General features: G+C 37.6%; 2 protein-coding genes across 2 annotated transcripts; both read left to right on the top strand.

Moving 5' to 3' along the window:
- The first annotated feature begins 2,039 nt into the window (after positions 1–2,039).
- On the top strand, positions 2,040–7,685 carry LOC127439172 (serine/arginine-rich splicing factor 3-like). The gene is made up of 6 exons (XM_051695304.1): positions 2,040–2,160; positions 3,329–3,540; positions 3,637–3,771; positions 5,485–5,523; positions 6,381–6,467; positions 7,133–7,685. Exons 2-6 carry the CDS (start codon positions 3,338–3,340, stop codon positions 7,158–7,160), a joined length of 492 nt encoding a protein of 163 aa, XP_051551264.1. The 5' UTR covers positions 2,040–2,160; positions 3,329–3,337; the 3' UTR covers positions 7,161–7,685.
- Positions 7,686–18,511: 10,826 nt separating this feature from the next.
- Positions 18,512–22,310, top strand: LOC127439163 (cyclin-dependent kinase inhibitor 1-like). Its single transcript, XM_051695290.1, has 3 exons — positions 18,512–19,100; positions 19,479–19,908; positions 20,689–22,310. Exons 1-3 carry the CDS (start codon positions 18,987–18,989, stop codon positions 20,742–20,744), a joined length of 600 nt encoding a protein of 199 aa, XP_051551250.1. The 5' UTR covers positions 18,512–18,986; the 3' UTR covers positions 20,745–22,310.
- Positions 22,311–22,465: the final 155 nt, after the last annotated feature.

The raw sequence follows: 22,465 nt of genomic DNA, 5'->3' as shown, positions 1-22,465 counted from the left end.
CAAAATAGTTACACTCAGGACCTTCAGGACAAAAATGTCCCCATTGAAACCCATTAAAACTGCAATATTTGATCCCAGTGCCATTAAAGCATAAAATCATGAATTATATGATATTATACTTTCATTCCTGAGCCCTGGCTTCAATATTTACATTTTTAATATTTTCCACCAGATGGCACCATTTTCCTCATGTTTAGCCTATGGAGCAAATACAAGCTTTTCCCCTATTCTCTGTTTGCTGTATTATAGAGCACTGCAGGACAAGTGAATAAATGATGCAGCTAAAATTGTGTGTGTGTGTTGATATGGATGTCAGAGTGTGTTTTGTATGTGTGTATTGAGAAATCTGTGTGTGTGTGTGTGTGTGTGTGTGTGTGTGTGTGTGTGTAAAAAAACAACAGTGGCATTATGTAAACAAACTGGCATTTAAAGGGTTACAATCCTGAAAATGAATGAATATTTGGTAGTTATGATCAGGACTGAAGTCAGTGAAAGTGGAAAATAATTAGGGATGGGCAGATTGATACTAAAGTATCGATACGTCCGATACTGATGTGTTTTTTTTTGTTTTTTTTTTACAAGTGATCTTATTATTTAGATCACATGAATATTAATGCATCTCATAAGCTTAGAAGTGGAAAAAATAATTATATGAGCGAATTGTTGCACAGGCACAGGAACTATTTTTTCGTCCGCTCATCTTGATGTGCAGAAATGCTCAAATACACCAGCAGACACAGACAGCGCTCACCCTTTCATTCACAGCACTCGTTCAAAGAGAGAGCTGTGCTTTCCTGAAGTAATGACAGAAAAACACCATCTGGAGTTATTCACACTAAGTAATGACAAGACGTGACATGTATTATAATGGAGTTGTGTGACAAATTTTACAGCTTTATTTAAATTCAGAGTTGATAAAACATTGTTAATGATCTGTATAATCCTGGTTAATAAATTATACCCTTTTGAAAACTTACCATGGATTTACTGTAGTAATACTGTAGTAACCATGTTTTTTTTTTTTTTTTTTTTTTTTTTTGGCAGTAACCAAGGTTTTGATACAATTAACCATGGTTTTACTACAGCATTGCTGTAGTATCCATATGGTAACTTGGTTTTAGTAATAGTAACCATATAATAATATCTATGGTTCATTTTGAGGTTTCATATGTGGCTTATACTAACTAATTTTTAAAGGGTAAACAAAGCAGCCTAATAATTTTCTGTTTAGGCCCATACATACATATATATATATATATATATATATATATATATATAAAGTAATAATAAAGGTACTCCTTTTATCCAAAGAATTAGTAAAAATTCAATTTAATAGAGGTATCGGTATCGATATCGGTGATACTGACCTAAAAGTACTTGGTACTGAATCGAAAAGAAAATATGTGGTATCGCCCATCCCTAAAAATAATATTAATATATAAGAGTAACTTCTTTAAACTGGCGCACAAGGGTTAAGGATAATTTATTTTAGTGAATTTAATAAATTGATGTTTTTAACTTAACTGGACACTATGCAGTGAAAGTGGAAAATAATATTAATATATAATATTATTATGGCAGTTTTTTGAAGTGGACATTTTTGTCCTTTAAGGTCCTGAGTGTGAGTTTATGTTTTAATCTGACACTGCACAAAAATAATAATGCATCAAAATCAATGTCGTTGCTAATCATTGACATACTCCAGACTGTGATAATCCAACAACAACAAAAACATTCCCCTTAACATTTAGTATATGGAAAATAATTATTTTTTTTATTTATTTTTTCTCATAAAAAAACAACAGTGGCATTATGTAAACAAACTGGCATTTAAAGGGTTAAAATCCTGAAGATATTTGGTAAATATGATCAGGACTGATGTTGGTTTAAAAAATTAACCAATTGAAAATGGAAAATAATATTAATATATAATATTTAATGGCAGTTTTTTTGACGCGGACATTTTTGTCCTCTAAGGACCTTTAATTAACCAAATGGTACACTAAATAAAAAGACGCGCCTTTTATCCAAATGCTCCGCCCACGTTGCGTGCGTCATCACGTATGTTCTGGTACGTAAATGCTTTCCCGATTTCCTCGATGCGCCATTTTCAGAGCGGATCAGAAAGAGAGCAACGAATCAAACACACATAATTATACGGTAAGCTCATTTTTCAGCTTTTGTTTGTGCACTGTGTCTGTACACATTACAGTCGTTACTTGTTTTTAGAAATGTAGTAATAATCTTAATCATGTTTTCAGCAGCTCAAACTGGTAAATTTTTGTGTTTTAGCATGTGTTCCACGCGCCATTTTGAACAGCAAACAAAAGCAGAAAACGTGATGGATTCTTTAATTAACTGTTTTTGCATGTTTTATTCATTACTTAATATTTCTCTTATCGTTTTTGCTTTTACTGTTTCTATACATATTTTTGTATTTTGCTAGTTTATCAATATTATTTAACATTCTGTTGCTGTAATGTAAATGTGTTAATGCAATATTGTAAAATAACAGACTCTATTTACAAAGCTAAAGCTCTGTATGGACTACAATGTTAATAATCTGATAAATGGTTAAGCCAAATTACAACACAAATACATCTGGTCTACTCTTAATACATTAACAAAGTAAATGCAATGTTATGCAGCATAACTAAAGCTTGGGCAATATGAATGTGCAATTAATTTAAAGCACATAAATTAAGCAGAAACTGAGTCAGGTATTGAGGGGGTGGAGGCAGAGAGCAGCCACACCTTTACACATCATTATCATATATCTCAATCCTCTTATTTAAACAATGAAAATCTCTTCCTTGTATATGATTGGTTTATTAATGACTTATTTTACACCTGTGACTCCCCTGATCCCAGATAGCACACATACATCTCCAAGACGTCTGTTATAGATCTTTTCATCTGGAAAGCATCGTATTCTATTTAACGTCTGCTAAACATCTTAAAAAGATCAGATTGACATCTGCTTAATGTCTTATTGACAGCTGAGAGGAAACATCTTTTAGACGTATTACAGATGAGCAAACGTAAAAAAAAATACTTCTTCCACATGTACACGATGTCAGTAAGACATTCAGCAGATGTTTTTGAGACGTTTATGATTTAGAATGTTTGTAAATCTGCTCTTTTTTTTAAAGATGTCTATCGTGCAATGCTTTCCAGATGCAACCCTTTTAAACAAACATCTTTGAGATGTGTGCTAATTTCTAATGCTGAATGTATTGATCTCCATTGCTTCCATTTAAAAATGCTGATAGACACCTTGTCAGAAGTTTTGCTGGTTATTAATGGTGAGCTGCTGTTTGTACCGTAGATTTGAGTCATGCATCGGGATTGCCCTTTGGACTGTAAGGTGTACGTTGGGAATTTAGGTAACAATGGGAATAAATCGGAGCTGGAGAGGGCGTTTGGCTACTATGGACCCCTGAGGAGTGTCTGGGTGGCCAGGAACCCTCCCGGCTTTGCATTTGTGGAGTTTGAAGATCCCCGTGATGCAACAGATGCCGTCAGAGAGATGGATGGGCGGTAAGTGCCGATTCATACTCGATAGAAAATTGCTGTCCTACACTAAAGCTTTTGAGATCAGTTGAACTTTGGCATTTAATTGATGTCATCATGTAGGACCCTTTGCGGTTGCCGAGTCAGAGTGGAACTGTCCAACGGTGAGAAGCGAACTCGGAACCGGGGTCCGCCTCCTTCCTGGAGCCGACGCCCACGCGATGACTACCGCAGACGTAGTCCGCCCCCCAGGCGCAGGTGAACCTGTCTTCCGCTTACTTGTCTGTAGATTTCAGAGATAAACTAATCAGATTCTGCCCCTCACTAGACCCTGAGGCCTGTGCTCTCGGCCGGGCCGGTTCTATCCTGGTTCTGATGAGTGTCTGCTGGAGAACGTTTGCTCTTCCATCTTCATTTTCATTGATAGCCATTAAACAATGAACATGACTCATGCCAGACTGAGCAACTTAAATTCTACTAGTTCTAGGATTAAGATATTAAATTTGTAGTCCTAAAACCTGGAAGAGAATTGGCATTTTCAAGCTTGCAGGTTTTCTTCTGGAATTTCTAATGGGCTATTCAAATGGCAGTTTTCGATGAGCCACTTGTTTTTAATGCATACAATGGCTTCAAGATTCACGTATGACTGTGTAATTTGTTGTAAATCAACTTTCACCATTCATTAAAAACTCATTGTAAATTCCAGAGGTGACCCAAATTGGCCTACAAATTGACATTATGACTGAATTGCTTTATTGAAGTAAGTTTTACTATGATGAGGTAATGAATACATTAGTGATAATACTGCAGAACTACATTAGATCATGAGAGATTAGTGTTTATTATGAAACATTGTAAATTGGCACTCTCAGCCAAGTAATCACTTGGTAATCAGGACTAATATTGGTTGGAATGCAATCTTTTGTTGACTTAAATGAAGGTTGTTTTTGATTATTTTCCTTTACCTATATTAATAAAAATGAACCCCGTTGCAGAGTCACCACCATGCCTCTCCTCACCACCCTCTGAGTCAGTCTACTAGTCCTCTTTCAGCATCATGTGACCAGCGTGCCCCAATCAGCTGGCTGCGTTGGTGTCACATGACCCAGGCACGGCCGGTCATCAGGTCGCACCAGCCCATTGGTTCCTGAGCATGCCGTTGTCAGCTCCTCTTCCTCCAACCTTAACACCCAATCGTCAGCGGCCCACTTCACATTCCTGACCAATCAGCGTTTTACGTTACCCAATGTCTACACTACAAATCACCAGCAACAGCCTTCGGCTAACCAATAAAAGCAGGAAAAATCCACTACATCCAGCCCCCATCCGCAAGCCAGCTAATCAGCTCGCAGCATCTGGCCTGCACTTTCCCGCCAATTCTGCTCCCCGGCCGCCAGCCACCTCCCCTTCGCCTTTTCTAGCTTGTTGAAAACCAAAAAACTAGTAAGTTTTTCCTGCTTCATACAGTTTAATGCTGAATACAGATGTAAGATGAGGAGCAATATCCTGTTCAGTTCAATCAAGCAGGGTTGGTATGAAATCTTTAGCAAACTCCTGAAGGGAGAGTGACGTTAAGCTGTAAGCAGACTGATGGGGAGCCCAAACGGAGGTTCAGGTTACATAAAAAGCGAGGGCTTTGAGTGCTGCTCTTGGTTTGTCACTGTCTTCATTCTGTTGTGTTGTTTGCAGTGCGTTTCTGTTGAGTTTCCAGTGAATTCACCAACTAGTGCATTACTAAGACTCACTTTACTAGAGTTTAATTCTCTTAGTATGTTCAGACCAGTGTCACAGTGTTTCTTTGAGGTTCTCCAAACCCTCATGTGTTGTGAGATCTCAGCAGCAGAGCGGGTCTCCACTCCACCCCTGTATCAGGGCGGTGAAGAGTGTTTAAGCAGGTTGGAGTTTCAGGGGTTTTGAGGTGTGTTTTCATGTTGATTAGCGCATGCTTACTCTGTTACTTTTTTTCTTTAGATCTCCCAGGAGGAGGAGCTTCAGTCGTAGTCGTAGCAGGTAAGAGACCCACCTGTTCTTGTATTATCATCCCCTAGAACTCAACAGTGATTGCCCAATTTTTCAGCAGATTAGGTTCCAGAAGTATATTTCCTATCCATTTTCTCAAGAAGCATTTCAGTCAGGTTTTTATGGACCAATGTTGATTCTAAGCAACAAAGTATTTGAGAATTGGGGGGAAAAGAAAGCACACGATGCTTCATGACTTTTATGAGGGAGAAAATTAACTACTTGTACCACAAAGCATTACAAGTGATGTAGAGCGTTGCAGTAGCCAGTAGGTCTTGAGTAAACAAAGCCTTGTCCAGGAGATGCAACACATATTAAGTCATGCAGGGGCTGATTTTTATGATATAGTAAAGCACAAGATACAAGAAGCCCAGTGAATTTGTGTATATCAAGAACAGAAGAGGGCCTAACACTGAACCTTGAGGTACCCCAGTGGTTAGCTGATGTAACGTTGAGTCTTGTTTTTCAATCCTGGTCCTGGTGCGCTGCCCATTTTGAATGTATCCCTTATCTAATACTCCAGGTTCTATGGATTAGCTCACTAGTAAAGATTCCAAGATCTGAAATGGGTGTATCAGAGACTTTTTGACAGTTGTTACTGGAATGGTAGCAGAGCAATTGGCAACTTTTCAAGTGTTCAAATTACACAGACCCTAACCTCGGAGCCTCTGGTAGGCTGTTCTTTACAAGGTTTATACTTGCCTCTTAAGATCAGTTACGCTGTGGAAATTTTTACTTCTGGAAGATTTCTGAGCTGTATTCCAATTGTTTGTTTGTTTTTCCATCTTTGGGTTCTTGTGTTTTAATTGGGCATATCTTGCTAATCGTCTTTTCACGATTCTGTCCAGGTCACTTTCCAGAGAGCGCAAGAGGGAGCGATCTCTGTCCCGTGACAGGAACCACAAACCCTCTCGATCTTTCTCTCGATCAAGAAGGTAAGAATCTAATTTCTTTATGCAGTCCTTCATTATAAACCATTATTTTTTTTTTACATTTTACATCCCCTTTTCTCACAATTTGGAATTCCCACTACTTAGTAGGTCCTCGTGGTGGCGCGGTTACTCGCCTCAATCCGGGTGGCAGAGGACATGTCTCAATTGCCTCCGCTTCTGAGACTGTCAATCCGCGCATCTTATCACGTGGCTCATTTGTCTCAGTTGCCCCATTGAGAGCAAGAACTACTAATCGCGACCACGAGGAGGTTACACCATGTGACTCTACCTTCCATAGCAACCGGGCCAATGTGGTTGCTTAGGAGACCTGGTCATGGAGTATCCCCAACATTCAGGAAGTCATTGAGCCTGTTTGAAAAAGGGGAGTAAAATCGGTACTGTTGGATAATGAAAGACATGCCAAACGTACAGATTTATTGTACTCCATGACCAGGATTTTATTGTACTCCATTGCCCCCCTAGATTAACCTTGTGCCCCCCAGTAACTTCTGACAATCCCTTCCTAGTCCGATAAAGTGGTGGGAAACCTCTTTCCCACTCTTAAGATTGCATCGTAGGACCAGCCCTGTGCTACAGAATAAATATAAATATGGTCTTGTGAAATGACATCAAATGCTGAGCTTATTTTTGATGTTCTCTTGTTATAGTCGTTCCAGATCTAATGACAGAAAATGAACTTCAACGCTGAAAAGAACATCATGATGGAAACCTTGACACAGATCAAACATCTTTAAACTTTGATAAAGACTTTAACGCCCCAGAGTCTGTTTGAATCCCCCATGTTCTTTTTTTATTATTATTATGAACAGTTATTTTAGCGGTTCTGTTTTCTTCTGTGGCTGTGGTTGTCGCTTCTGTTTGTGTGGTTTGCAGGTGTGACACGTCACTTAAAGCATCAGCATTTCATAACACACTTTTAAGAATCTTTTTATTTTGTTTTGTTGGTGTAAGAGGGGGTATGTGAATGTGAAGGGTTCCTCTGTGATTGGTCCTGCTGCACTAACCTCATTTCCTTTTCGTCATAAAGGTTTTATTTGTGTTACTGTGCTATCAGGGCAGTGGCAGCAGAGTGGGGGATGTTATAATGGCACTATGACAGCAGCAGGGGGAACAATGGAGAACAGCTTTCTTTTTTTTTCTCTCTTCTAGTGTTTGTACTGTTTGTAATGTTGATCTGAATTAAAACTCGTAACAAAATAACCATGTGTCCTCGTTTTTGTATTTGTGTTGTTGGTTAACTTTTAATCAAAGTAAAAAAAAAAATTGGGGGGAAAATTATATGAATGTTTAAGGAAAAGTACACATTTTGTGTGCTGTAACTGGTCACCTTTTGGTTTTTTAGACCTTTTCAATGGTTACAAGTCCGTTTAAGTCATTCTTCTAAATAAATGTGGCACGGTCATCCTTCCATCTCTTTGTATTGACACAAACAACCCCTCATAGTTGATTTCATGTAGCTTTAGCGACATGGTCGAACAGCCTTACGTTGCCAAAGCATGTATCTGCAGTTCTACAGCTCGGTCGCTAGTTTTAGTGCATGTTTGCTTTGTACAGTAATATTCACGGACTGAGATGTTTGTGAAGGGAAATCCTGGTTAAATAACCAATTATGGCCACTTAGTCTTGTTCAAGGTCTTACTGTAACTGCAGTTGTTTTCATTTTGTCCTTGGTGATCAAACCTGGTTCTAGGAAGTTCTCTGTTGTTTGTCCTGGTAATTACTCTAAGAACATAAGTTGAATGCACAATGCAGTTGTGCACAATGTTACCGGTAGAGGGTGGTGATGAGCCTTTAAATTACTCCAATGAAACTTGACTGCTATGCTGTTTGACTTCTTTATCTCATTTACATCGACTGGCAGGGTTTCCAGTTTCCATAGTCATGGAAATGTTAAAATGGTGCTTTCCAGATCTGGAAAAGTCCTAATGAATACACATTTGAAATGGCCAGGGTTTGCCACCCCATTGACCACCCCACTCGCAATTGCTGTTTTGGTCATTTTTTGACTTGGGCACAATTTATTTAGTCTTTCTACACCAACAAACACCCCGACCGACGATTTTCCACCACAGACTGATCACTGGTTCCTGCCCGACCACCTCTGTAAAAAAAAAAAAAAAAAAAAAAAAAACTCCTGACTCCGCCCCTGCTTTAGAGTACAATAAAACTTGCAATCCATGGCCATATCCATATTGTGAACGAAAAGAGTCAAATCTTTTCAATGAATTGGTCAAACTGGTTCACAAAGTCAGTTGAAATGATTCCTTAGCAAACTGGTCTGAATCAAAATGGTTTTTGAAAACCCTTATACAGTCATTTCAATTGACTGGAAAGGTTGTTGAATTGTTATGGAAATTAAATGGGAGCACCAACAGCTATCAGGCGTGTCATTCAGGGTACTAAGATGTGATCTTTGGGGGTGGATATTTTGATCTTTACGGAAAAACAAGTGCTTGTCTCTTTATTGGGGGTGGGGCACAAGGAAAATGTAGGGAGGCAAACATCCTGCCACCAGGCTCATCCATGGTGTCAATATATACAGTACAGATTTCGATGAACAAAATTCATTCACGTTCAGAAAAACAGAGTAAACGATTTATTTTTCTGTGCACTGTTCTTTTAATATCATTACTCAATAATGGTCAACAGAATAATTCTGTATAATTTCACAAAGACACACAGAAATTTATTTTAAAGAAGAAAGTTCTTGATTCTGATTGTTGTGCAGTGGTTAAAGATCTGGGCTGATAACCTACAGGTTGTAGGCTCAAATTCCTCAAGGGTCATCCCTTTGGGTAAAGCACTTAACCTTAGTTTACTCCAATAGTAACGACATAATGTAATGATACTGAATAAGTCAGCTAATCCTCAAATATGATCACAGTTATTCAGTCATACCCAAGGATGGATTAAGACCCCCCATGACGTTTCACGTGACTACGTTCACTTTTATGCGCTACAGGATGCTTGCCAGATTTCGTTGGATTTTTCAAATTGACGGAAGAAAAGTTTGGAGCAATATCTTACATGGCCAGTTATATGTACTTTTTAATTATGAACTGATCCAAAATCATGTGTTATTAATAGGGATGTGCATGGTATTCAAATACCAAAATCATTCGGTTTTTCTGCACGTGTTTAGAGGTCTTCAACCCGATCTGAGTCCGACAGCACCCGACAAACCTACAGGTTTTGGGCCAGGTTCGGGTCAGTTTTTCAAGTAGGCTATAGGGCGAGTTACAGGCTTTTCACACGTAGGCCATGTAAACATGCACTGAACAGACATCTTTGAACATTGTGCCACAACTCACTGTTTTTTTGTTGTTATTTTTCCCCGTTTTCACCCAGTTTGGAATGCCCAATTCCCACTACTTAGTAGGTCCTCGTGGTGGCACGGTTACTCACCTCAATCCGGGTGGCGGAGGACAAGTCTCAGTTGCCTCCGCTTCTGAGACCGTCAATTCGTGCATCTTATCACGTGACTCGATGTGCATGACATCGCGGAGACTCACAGCATGTGGAGGCTCATGCTACTCTCCGTGATCCACGCACAACTTACCACACGCCCCATTGAGAGCGAGAACCACTAATCACGACCACGAGGAGGTTACCCGAATTGACTTTACCCTCCCTAGCAACCGGGCCAATTTGGTTGCTTAGGAGACCTGGCTGGAGTCACTCAGCACACCCTGGATTCAGACTCGTGACTCCAGGGGTGGTAGTCAGCGTCAATACTCGCTGAGATACCCAGGCCCCACCACAACTCACTGTTTAGTTTAAAATAACTTTTATAAACGCATCTCAAGACACCTGTGGTCTGTTTCACAATTTGTTGCACTGCATCAAGCTTTTTCAGCGCTGGTGTCACAAATCGACATTCAACATCGACAGATTGTTTTTCAACTGGCAAAGTTTCAGCGCTTGATAAACGGTGAGCCAATGTTTTTTTCCCCCTTTTGCTCTGGTGTGCAGACAATAATTACACAGATTAAATGCTGAATAATTAAAAAATCAAAGCATCCCAAAGAAGTCCTATAATCCGTAACGTTCGCTGCCTCATGGAAAGTGAACCTACCCGGGCAGAGTTACGCATTTTCCATTGATTAAGAATAGGCCTAGTATGTTGCAGGCAGTGACGGAGATTATTTTTGTTCGACTTTAATGTCGGGGAAGACCAGCCGGTGGCGGAACGTCCGAAGGGGCAACTCCTCCCCTCCAGGAAGGAAGGGGGTTTGAGGGTAGGTCAGGCCATTTGGTTGATAACCTGGTTCCCGCTTCCTCCTTTCCGATGAAAAAGAGACCTGTCTGCCATAGGGCCCTTAGGGTTTAGAGGCCCCTGGGCAACGGCCCAGTCAACCCGCTTGTTAATCCATCCCTGGTCATACCCTAACCACCCTGTTTCTAAGGTCACCGTAAAAACACACATCACAAGATAACCTCTAACATAATATTGACTTCAGGGCTGTGACTATCAAAGTCCTTGAAATTTCCTTCAAGGACTTTGTCTGACCAAAATGCCCGGTTTGCAAGTCAAATGTTATGTAATCTGCTGACAGAGGTGTGGATGGTTAACCTCTACATGAGTGCGTGAACTCTCACACAGACTCCCTTTACTAAAGTGTATATGGTTAACTTTAGTTCTGATTCATTTTAGAATAGTGAATAATTATCAGACCTGACAAAACGTGTATTAAGATCTACATCAGTGTGGGTGAGCAGATGGGTCTGGACAAATAATCAAGATTTTAGTTTAAAAATGAATATGAATGTATAAAGGCGTGACACAAGAAACACATGTGTTTCTTGTAAAAATGTACATTTAATCATATAGTAATGGATGATATGGTGGTATAGTAAAAAAAAAAATCAATTTTAAATGAATGAATGAATGAATGAACCAGTTCCACGTGATGTGTCTGTTCATTCTTGATGCTCAAAATTCCCCGCGCTTTCCCTCGCAGTACTCAACACTCCGTGACGTCACGTTCTGATGATTCGCCGTCTCCAAGGCGACCGAACCCCCACCGCCGCGCATAGAGTGACTGGCGGAATTCTCCCGGGGTTTCCGCGCGCTGTGGAATGTTATGAACCTGTTTTGTTTTGTCTGATTCCCGCCAAACTACAGAACACACTAATGAACACCAATCATTAATTAACCATCAATTTACACGCATGATGGACTTTTCCTATCTATTGTTTGAAAAGCCTATGATTGGCGTGGGAAAGATCCACTGATTTTATCTAATTATTGAAACAAACAATTGTTGTATATAATGTCTTTGGTTAATGGGACGTTATGGTGAATCAAAATGTTTGCTTTAATTTGTCGGAACACTAAACTATGTATTGAATATTATCAGATTTGATCTGTGAATAAGTAAGTACATAAAATGACGTCATTAGATGGTATTTGTATATAAATAATACTCTTTGATTACCATATTAATTTACCATTGCTTTAACATGTAACTCAGATATTGCTAGACTTAAAGATTTAGTCTGTTGCCATGTCTAAAACCATGGTAATACCATGGTACATTTAAAAAAAACATGGTATTACTATAGTACATATCCCAAAAAAACAAAAACATGGTAGGCTATTACTGTTCTTTTATTTATCGCTGCCAGTGGAATATGTCACTTATAATAAAACATACTGCGGTTAATCTTTTAAACGTGCTGTTGTCATTCTTTAGTTTTAAACTAGTACGCAAATCTTGTGTGTATTTTTCTCATGAATTATAGCTTTTTTGCTCTCTCACTACTCATATCTTAAACATACTATTGACTGTATAGTTTTTAAGTATATATATATATATATATATATATATATATATATATATATATATATATATATATATAAATTGCTTTTAAGCATGCATGCTGTTTCTCTAGCTGTAAACTTCATTAGGTTTGTTATTAGTTTGATTTAACCCTTATGCACTGTTCATCATTAAATCACGTTCCAGTTGTTCCCGGTCAAAAGTGACCGGAACCAATAAATGTGTAATTCTTTTAATTGTTATGAAAGAAATGTAACAACTCTAAATTAAATAATGTAAAAACACTAAAGTTAAAGGTATTTATACCTTTTTTATTTTATTTACTAATTTATATACCTATATGACCTTGAGTTTGAGCTTGAAAATTGACTTTTTAAAAATTTCTTATGAATATTTTCTCAAATAATGAACAAATCCTCATAAAATATATACCATTTGAAAGTCTCAAGAATCAAACTGTGCTGTCCATTTAAAAAAAAAAAAAAACAGATGAAATTACAAGTATTAACACTAGATGGCTGCAGAGAGCTACTTATTCATCCCTTGTTGACGACGATGATTTTCTAGATTTTGTCAGAAGTTCTGCATTTATATTTAAACATTATCAAAGACTACTTTTGTCAAAGTTTGCTTGACTTGTTTGAGGTTATTTTTTTGTCAGTTTTTGCATATCTGAAATGAGTAGAATAACAAGTAATAACCTAATTTATCCCTGGTTGTAACAAGATGAATGTGTGTGTGTGTGTGTGTTTGTGTTTTGCACTCATGATGTTTGGTAGTCTCACCCCTTCATGTCTGTGTGAGATTTTTTCTGCATTGTGGCTGTTTTTTTAGATTTTATATAATAAATATTGAAAGAAACAAAAAAACTGTGATGTTTAGTGCTTCCCATTCATTTACTATGGCGGTCACTTTTGACCGGGAACAGTACAAGTGTAACTTTTTTCTTTCTACAACTTAGACTGATCGAATCAACTCCGATTTCTTTGTGTGTGTTCAGATATCAAATGGATGAAAAGTCACCAAGTCTCGTATGCAACAGTTTCCAGTGATAAAAACACGCGAGCACGTGCGGTGGGCGGGGCGCGCTCAAATTTCAGCGTGTGTGTCTACAATATCCGGTTATTAGAGGACACTCTAATTCCTCTAGAGTTAGTTTAGTCAAGTCAGTGTGATTATACTAAATGTTAATTTGTTATACATGCAAGAAATAAAAACAACCAATCAAAAATAGTCATAAAACTGAGGGAAATGATGACCCGAAAGTGATTAAGATCAGATATTTAAAATGTGAGGGCAAAATGCTCTTGTAGTAAATACTTCTGTTTTTGTTTTTTCTGTTAGCCAACATTGATATAGGCTATTGATATTGATGTATTAGTGTTTAGTGTATATAACAGTGTTTTTGAATGTAGAGATGATAGGAAGTTTCCTGGAACGTTCTGGGAACGTTAGTTTTTGCTTTAAAAGATTAAAAGAAAAAAACGTTCCTAAAACATTTGGAATTGGTTTCCAAAAGCAATGACTGCACGGGAACAAAACACTAACATTAGGGTAATGTTCAGTGTTCTCTAGGAACAGGTTTTGACTCCACCTGTTATTATATTAATTACAGGGGCGGTTCGAGACCATTTTAACTGGGGGGGTCAGGGTGAGTCCCAGTGTGTTTGTAGGGGGGCAACTGTATAATAAGTTAAATGTCCCCTGTACACATATAAAACTTCATTTGTGGTTTTAATATTTGTGGGAATGCAGTTTTTTAGACAACCAGAGATTCACCAAACCTGAGTAAAACATTTGAAACTATATAAACAAATAGGCTCATGACAAACGTTTTAATTAGTCACTACACCCTAACATACTGGTTTTACCCACTAACTTTAAGCCATGTTGACATACGTGTCTTTAGAATGACTAATGCAGTAAAATTATTGGGTAAAATGAATAATAGGCTACACATCAAGATTTTAGGTGAGAATTTAAGCTGTAGGCTATAGGTACAGGTCTTGTAAATGGTCACTATTATTCTTTTCAGAATTTTTAAGCACATTATTAAATTCACTAGTTCATTTTAAGTGGCCCAGTGTTACAAGTGATTTTTTTAAATGCATATCTATCTCAATTACTGAGTTTAAAAAAGTTACATGCATCATAATTATATGTGACCAATAAGATGGATTTGTGAGTTTTTAATCATTATTATGTCTGTCGATGTGTATACGCATTTCTCATTGAGCACGATTGGTGTGCGCCTCTTATTACAAAATGCGGTTGCTAATATTAAGCTCAGTTCTTCCTTATTGAGCACATCACGTGTGCCTTTCCCTTGTGTTTGGTGCGTTAAGTATTTGATTGATAAATGGTGTTCATAAAGAGGACATTGTGTTTGTTATCTTCACATCTGTTCCAGCGTGCTGTTTCAAAATCGTTCATTTGTTGCACTACATTTGTATTGTTTCTGCATTGTACAGTGCAAAACATTAAATGTATTTGTTATTTACAAACTCATTATAAATAACATAAGTGTGTACTGTATGATGTTTGAGAAATGAAAACCCAACAGATACACATACAAAAAATATTTTGTAATGAATGCTTGTCAGATAAGAGCGATCTCTAAAGAGTTGGGCTCAGGTGTATTCAATAAGGCAGGAAATTAGATCCAGATCGGGTTTCGTGATAATAGTGTGGGAAATTGTGCTATAAAAGTAACTTAACTTACATTTACTCCAGCACGTATAATCCACATTAAGTAGCACTGGAGCTGGCTCATTCAAAGATGCGAAACTAACACTGAACTTCTACCTTATCTCCAGAAGTGGTTGGCTCGTTATTCGCTTGACATTCGGTTTCTCCTACCCGCACTCTCTGGAGCTGACAATTTTACAATGACATCATTAGCACCATTGGGTTAAAGGTTTATTGACACAGATTATCTAAAAATAGTGTCTGTGTTGGGCGGGTCGCACTGCAGTTCTGGAGGTTCTGTTCTTTTCTGTGATGTTGATTAGGGATGGTCGGATCAATCCTAAAGTATCGATACTTCCGATACTGCTGTTGTATCAAAAATATCAATCCTCAAATTGAATGCATAACTTACACTTCAAATTAATGAATTAATGAACGTATACTTGGACACCTCTGATGTTTTAGTGCTGTGCGTGGAATTTTCAGATGGTCCCTTACAAGTGCTAGTCAATGAAAGAGTTCAGGGAGGCCTGGGTATCTCAGCGAATATTGATGCTGACTATCATACCCGGAGTCACGAGTTCAAATCCAGGGTGTGCTGAGTGACTCCAGCCAGGTCTCCTAAGCAACCAAATTGGCCTGGTTGCTAGGGAGGGTAGAGTCACATGGGGTAACCTCCTCGTGGCCGCTATAATGTGGTTTGCTTTCAGTGGGGCGCATGGTAAGTTGTGCATGGATGCCAGGTTTAGGGTTAGGGGTTAGGGTTTAGGTTTAGGGTTAGGGTTAGGGTTTAGGGTTAGGGTTTAGGGTTAGGGTTAGGGGTTAGGGTTTAGGGTTAGGGTTAGTGGGGCTCATGGTGAGTTGAGCGTGGATGCTGCGGAGAATTGTGTGAAGCCTCCACAAGCACTACATCTCCGCGGTAACGCGTTCAACAAGCCACGTGATAAGATGCGTGGATTGACAGTCTCAGACGCGGAGGCAACTGAGATTCATCCTCCGTCACCCGGAGTCACTACACCACTACGAGGACTCAGAGTGCATTGGGAATTGGGCATGCCAAATTGGGGAGAAAAGGGGAGAAAAAAATAAATAGAAAAAAAAATATCAATCCTCACACAAAAATAGCAATTTTAAATAAAATAAAAAATAAATAAAAATAGGGATTTTATTATTTGGTTACCATGAACGTGAACAATAATAATAATCTTCAAAGTGAAATAAAAATGATAAGGTTATTTTAGCAAATACTTGTGCAGTACGGGAACTATTTATTCTTCCGCTCATCTTAACATGCATAAATGCTGAAAGACACAAGCAGAAAGCACTTGCACCGTCACAAGACTCTTTCAAATAAGAGTGATCAGTGCCTTGCAGAGGTAATGATAGTAAACCAGAGAAACAGCTTCTGGAGTAAATTCACACTAAAATAACAACATTTCTAAAAATGACATTTCTTATGATGAGTTTGAGTGTAATTTTTGTTAATAAGTAATTTAAAAAATACTGTTGTTAACGATGGTTTTACTACAGTAATATTGTAGTAACCTTTTTTGTTTGTTTTCATTATTATTATTATTATTATTATTATTACTGGCTGAAATGATGGTTTTACTACAGTAATATTGTAGTAACCTTGTTTGTTTATTTATTATTTATTATTATTATTATTATTATTATTATTATTACTGGCTGAAACGATGGTTTTACTACAGTAATATTGTAGTAACCTTTTTTGTTTGTTTTCATTATTATTATTATTATTATTATTACTGGTTGAAATGATGGTTTTACTACAGTAATATTGTAGTAACGTTGTTTGTTTATTTTTATTTATTATTATTATTATTATTATTACTGGCTGAAATGATGGTTTTACTACAGTAATATTGTAGTAACGTTGTTTGTTTATTTTTATTTATTATTATTATTATTATTATTACTGGCTGAAATGATGGTTTTACTACAGTAATATTGTAGTAACGTTGTTTGTTTATTTTTATTTATTATTATTATTATTATTATTATTATTATTACTGGCTGAAACAATGGTTTTACTACAGTAATATTGTAGTAACGTTGTTTGTTTGTTTGTTTTCATTATTATTATTATTATTATTATTATTATTATTATTTGGCTGAAATGATGGTTTTACTACAGTAATATTGTAGTAACGTTGTTTGTTTGTTTGTTTTTATTATTATTATTATTATTATTATTATTATTTGGCTGAAATGATGGTTTTACTACAGTAATATTGTAGTAACGTTGTTTGTTTGTTTTTATTTATTATTATTATTATTATTATTTGGCTGAAATGATGGTTTTACTACAGTAATATTGTAGTAGTAACCATGGTTAATTGTGTGATACATACCATGGTTAAACTATAGTTACTGTAGTGAAATCATGGTTCATTTTTGTAAGAGTAAACAAAATAGAAGTCTAATAATTTTCTGTTTAGGCTCATAAATGCAAAATAATAATAATAATAATTACTTTAATTATGACTAAACATAATATTTTTAATTACCCATTTTATCCCCCAAAAATCTGTTTAATAGAAGTATCGGTACTGGTATCGGTATCGACGATACTGGACTTGAAATGACTGGTATCGGATCGAACAGAACATAAGTGGCATCGCCCATCCCTAACATGATCCACTGGAATTTCCTCATCACTGCGCGCGCTCTAGCTGGACACGCGCTCACGTGCTGGCATGTGTTCACCGGGTTCAGTACACGTGCTGAACTCACTAAACCCCGCCCACTGCACGGCCACGCCCATCGGAGTTCATAAACTCTGGCAGCAGCAGCAGAATATCTACTATACGTTCATTCACGATTGAGTTTCTCAAGACTTTCACCTGAAGGCAATCTCAAACTTTGTTTTTGACCTCGATACTCTTGTTAAGGATAACTCTAACCTCTACAGTTTTCTCTGCAAAGAGCAATATAAATATTTAGAAAAGAAAAGAAAAAATCACTCTTTGGAAGCTAAAAAACACGTAAGTTGCATGTTTTTACTTCATTTTGCACATTTACAACTTTTGTCTTTTTTAACTTAATGTTTATTTTAAGTTATGGAAACTAATATTAATCTATAAAACGAAAGTATTAGCTGTTTTGGTTCTTTCTGATAATTATCGAGTTAAATAAACATAATATACAAACTTTCATCTGAAACCTTCTTTATTTTAAGATGTTGAATTGATGAATGTGGCACTTATAATTGTAATCGGGATTTTTATATATAGCTTTTTGAACGTTATTGTAAACTGATGGAGTAATGTCTGGGACCGGTGCTGTTTTCCACCGGCATACACGAGCTTCGGATTCACGTGGACCCAGAAGGCAGAGTGGGCGGGGCGGGGCGTGTCTGAGTCACTTCTGACCAATCAAACAGAATCCCGGTTTCGCGCCACAGCCTTGAATTTTATTTCTCGAAATGATCGGCACGTTCCATCACTAGGGTGACGTGTTATGACATCATCATATAACCTTAAAAAGGGATTTATTACAAGTTTCTAAAAGTTTTATACTAGCTTGCAATATTCCTCATGGATGACAAAAAAACAAAACAAGATTTTATAACTATATCCCAAAAGAATAAATTGTTATTGGTCAGAAGTTACAAATAAAACACATTTTTATTCATGTAAATTTCAAAGATGTGTGTGAGTGTCAGACTTTGGTTGTGGTTTTTGGTTTGTCAGTTCTTTGTGTAATTTAAACACTAATTCTTGTAGTATGTCTGTGTTATATGCATTGAGCATAGTAGTTGTTATGTGACTTTTGGTCCACAAGACATTTTACATTACAGAGTACAAACTAGTGTTTCTATGTGATGAAAATAGACCAGGTTTTTATTTATTATTGATGAAATATGTGTGAATGTACTCTATATCCAGTGGTTATAAAATGTCACAACTGTATGGTACACTAGAGTTGGTCAGTGAATGCAGCAGCGGCCACTAGTGGTCAGTCTTCACACTGCAGCTGTAGTTTGAGTCATGGAACATGTCCTCACATGTTACTGCAGTTCTGCCAAGACATGCATCTGTGCATGAGTCACGACAGCCTTTATAAGCACCACACAGCCTCAGAGACACAGACAGACATGACTGCACAGAGAAGGAGACAGGTCAGAGACAACAATATGAAGACATTTGTTATATTATCTGAATGGGAACCAAATAATTGGAATTGAACTTTGATTTCAGGCTGTTTTGTGGTGATATTATTTTTGGATATTTCAATTTTCATTGGAGTTTTCAGACTTGATGGTGTTTCCTTACGACCGATATAGGTTTTAGCGACAGATATCGATGGCGATATTTCTGCAGAAAACAGAAAATATTTGATTATTTGCGAGGCTGTTGTTATCGTACCATTATTTCTGAATGGCCAAATATTACTCGATTTATATGGCTGGCAGATATTTCCGTCTATCACTGCTGTTAACTAACAAACTTTTAAGACTGTTATTGTTTCAAATGTCCCTTTTTCTCTGTCGTTGCAGTTGAGCACCATGTCATCTCATAAACGGATCCTGCGAGCTCTAGGCAACGGCTCGACGCGGCGGAGTCTTTTCGGTCCGGTGGATCGCGAGCAGCTTCAGGCCGAGTATCAAGACGCTCTGCGCAAAGACCTGGAAGATGCGACGCGACGCTGGAGCTTCGATTTCATCTCAGAAAAGCCGCTCGAGGGCGGAGACTTCCAGTGGGAGGGCGTGTCCGGAGTTCGAGTGCCTGTACTGTACCGCAGCTGCCAGACGGGGGAGCTGTCGAGACCACGCGGAGAATCGTCATGTAACAGTCTGACCGATCCATCCGGCGTCGGAAAAGAAAACATCCCCAAAACACCGGAGTGGCTCGTTTCGGTCCAGCAGGACGTGGAGAAAACGCCAGACAAGAACGCTGCACTGAAAAGAAAACAGACAAATATCACAGGTGAGCGGAGGGATGAGGTGGGGCGGGGCTAACCATAGATTCAGGATGATTTGGTGGATCTCAAATTCTGAATTTCACCCCAAAATCAAAATAATTCAATTATAGGGGGCCTGGGTAGCTCAGCGAGTAAAGACGCTGACTATCACCCCTGGAGTCGCGTGCTGAGTGACTCCAGCCAGGTCTCCTAAGCAACCAAATTGGCCCGGTTGCTAGGGAGGGTAGAGTCACATGGGGTAACCTCCTCGTGGTCACTATAATGTGGTTCTCGCTCTCGGTGGGGCGCGTGGTGAGTTGTGCGTGGATGCCGTGGAGAATAGCGTGAAGCCTCCGCACGCGCTACGTCTCCGCGGTAACGCACTCAACAAGTCACGTGATAAGATGCACGGATTGACGGTCTCAGACGCGGAGACAACTGAGATTCATCCTCCGTCACCCGGATTGAGGCGAGTCACTACGCCACCACGAGGACTTCGAGCGCATTGGGAATTGGGCATTCCATATTGGAAAAAAAAAAAGAATTAAATTATAAAAAATACTAATTATTTATACATCTTTTTGTGCAAAAAATGTGTTTAATTATCATGCAAATAATGACACAAGGCTAAAAATTGTGATTAATAAAAATACTGTATGTATTCGTGAGATTCACTAGTTTATTTATTGTTTATTAAATAATTGCATCTTATGAATGTAGTTACTCCCATAAAAACATTAATTAGAGTTTCAAGAATAGTAGGAATATTGATGTTGTATCTTATACACTCTCTTTTATCCAAACAGATTTCTACCAAGCGAAGAAGAGACTGGTGGCCACACCCCGCAAATCAGGAAATTGACTATAACACACACACACGCACACGCACACACACACACACACACACACACACACACACACACACACACACACACACGTACTAACTCAGGAACTCTGTGTGAGATGTCTGGACTCATATCCACATCACAAGAATAAGGAAAAATGTATTGATTAAAACTCTAGTTTTTCTACACCGTTAGCTACCTTCAGTGTATTTCTATGCAAGAAGATCACTTGAAACAATCATTAAGATCATTTCCAACCATTTCCAACCAAAGTTCAGTCCCAGATCTGGTGTCACGGACAAATTCTTCACCACATGAGCTGTAATTGTACAAGAGTGCCAGCGTCGTCCCTGATAAATACTGTCGACGATGACTTCGACTTCAGGACAAAGAAAAATGCATTTCTGTTTAGATCTACCCAGAGTTTTGGTGTTGTTTGTGTTATTTTATTTGTGTTTTCTTCAATCACGCACTTTGGGTTATTTCGTTGGTAATGAATTAGGAAATTGGTTCTTTGCCATTCCTTCTTTTAGCACTTACTGTTATATATTTTTACGTGGACGGTTAACATTTGAAGAATTGTATGTTTAAGGAATGCCTTAAGCAAATGTTTTTTTGTATTTGGGTGGGGGGTTCTGGAAAGACGCTCGACGTCCATGAATTGAATCTTTTGGAATTTGTGTCAAAAATACCATAAAAAATTATGATGAAGTTTATTTGACAATGTTTCATATAAGTTACGATATAACACTGATTTTTCAGTGTACACATATACAAATGTATTGCTATATTGCACAAAACATGTAGCGAATTTTAAAAACTCTAAACAGTCTTTGGTGCCAAATTTCTTTTGGCAGTTATTTATGAATCTAACCCTCCTTAATAATGTTATGATGTAAACCTTGATTAAGCTGGCAATATGTTGTCATACAGCTGCTCTCATAACGGAGCTGCAATTACGTCTTTACAACGTAAATGTAGTGTAGTTACAAACATTGGACCTCAAGTATGAAACACAAGAATTTCTGTTCTTAATTGTATGCAAAGATGCATTCATTGATGCACAAAAATTGACGTTGCAATGGTTTACAAAAGAACGTTTTTACAAAAGAATTAGTTCAGCTTGTGTTTCGTCAATGTGGCCCATTTGGAGCAGTGTATTTACAAACACTCTCAGTTTTTATGTTGTTATCATGGAATACGAACACTCAGAATCAAATATGTGACATCCCATCAACGCCGACTGACGTTGAACGGTGACGTTTGAAATAAGCGTACCGGTAATCACAGATATTAACGACAAACATTTGTTAATTAAGATATATTCATAAGTTTTTCATTCCAGCTTATGTCGATAAAATCCGTTCTCATTCTGTGATGTTTCTTGTATCCTGATGCTTGTAGATTTCTGCGATCTGTCTGTAAATACTCTGTTAATATGCACAAAATTCACAGTTAATTCAGAAATGCATTTGCACAGGTCTGTTATTGTTAAAGAGCTTAGAATGTGTTCTGTATTTATTTCTATAAAAATATTGTATTGTAGATTTACATTTAATTGTTCCTAAATAAAACTGTATATGAAAAGAAACTGATTTGTTATGGACTCTGTCATTTGTATTTTTGTATGAGTCTTTAAATAATTGTAGGCTACATGGTCAACATCTATTGATTAGCACAGAAATTACTATATATATATATATATATATATATATATAGTAGGCATTGTAGAGTACAT

Source organism: Myxocyprinus asiaticus, chromosome 50 (assembly GCF_019703515.2).
Source record: "Myxocyprinus asiaticus isolate MX2 ecotype Aquarium Trade chromosome 50, UBuf_Myxa_2, whole genome shotgun sequence".
Lineage (NCBI taxonomy): Eukaryota > Metazoa > Chordata > Actinopteri > Cypriniformes > Catostomidae > Myxocyprinus > Myxocyprinus asiaticus.
The sequence above is the reverse complement of the archived record's forward strand: the minus strand, read 5'-3'. Positions and strand labels throughout refer to the sequence as shown.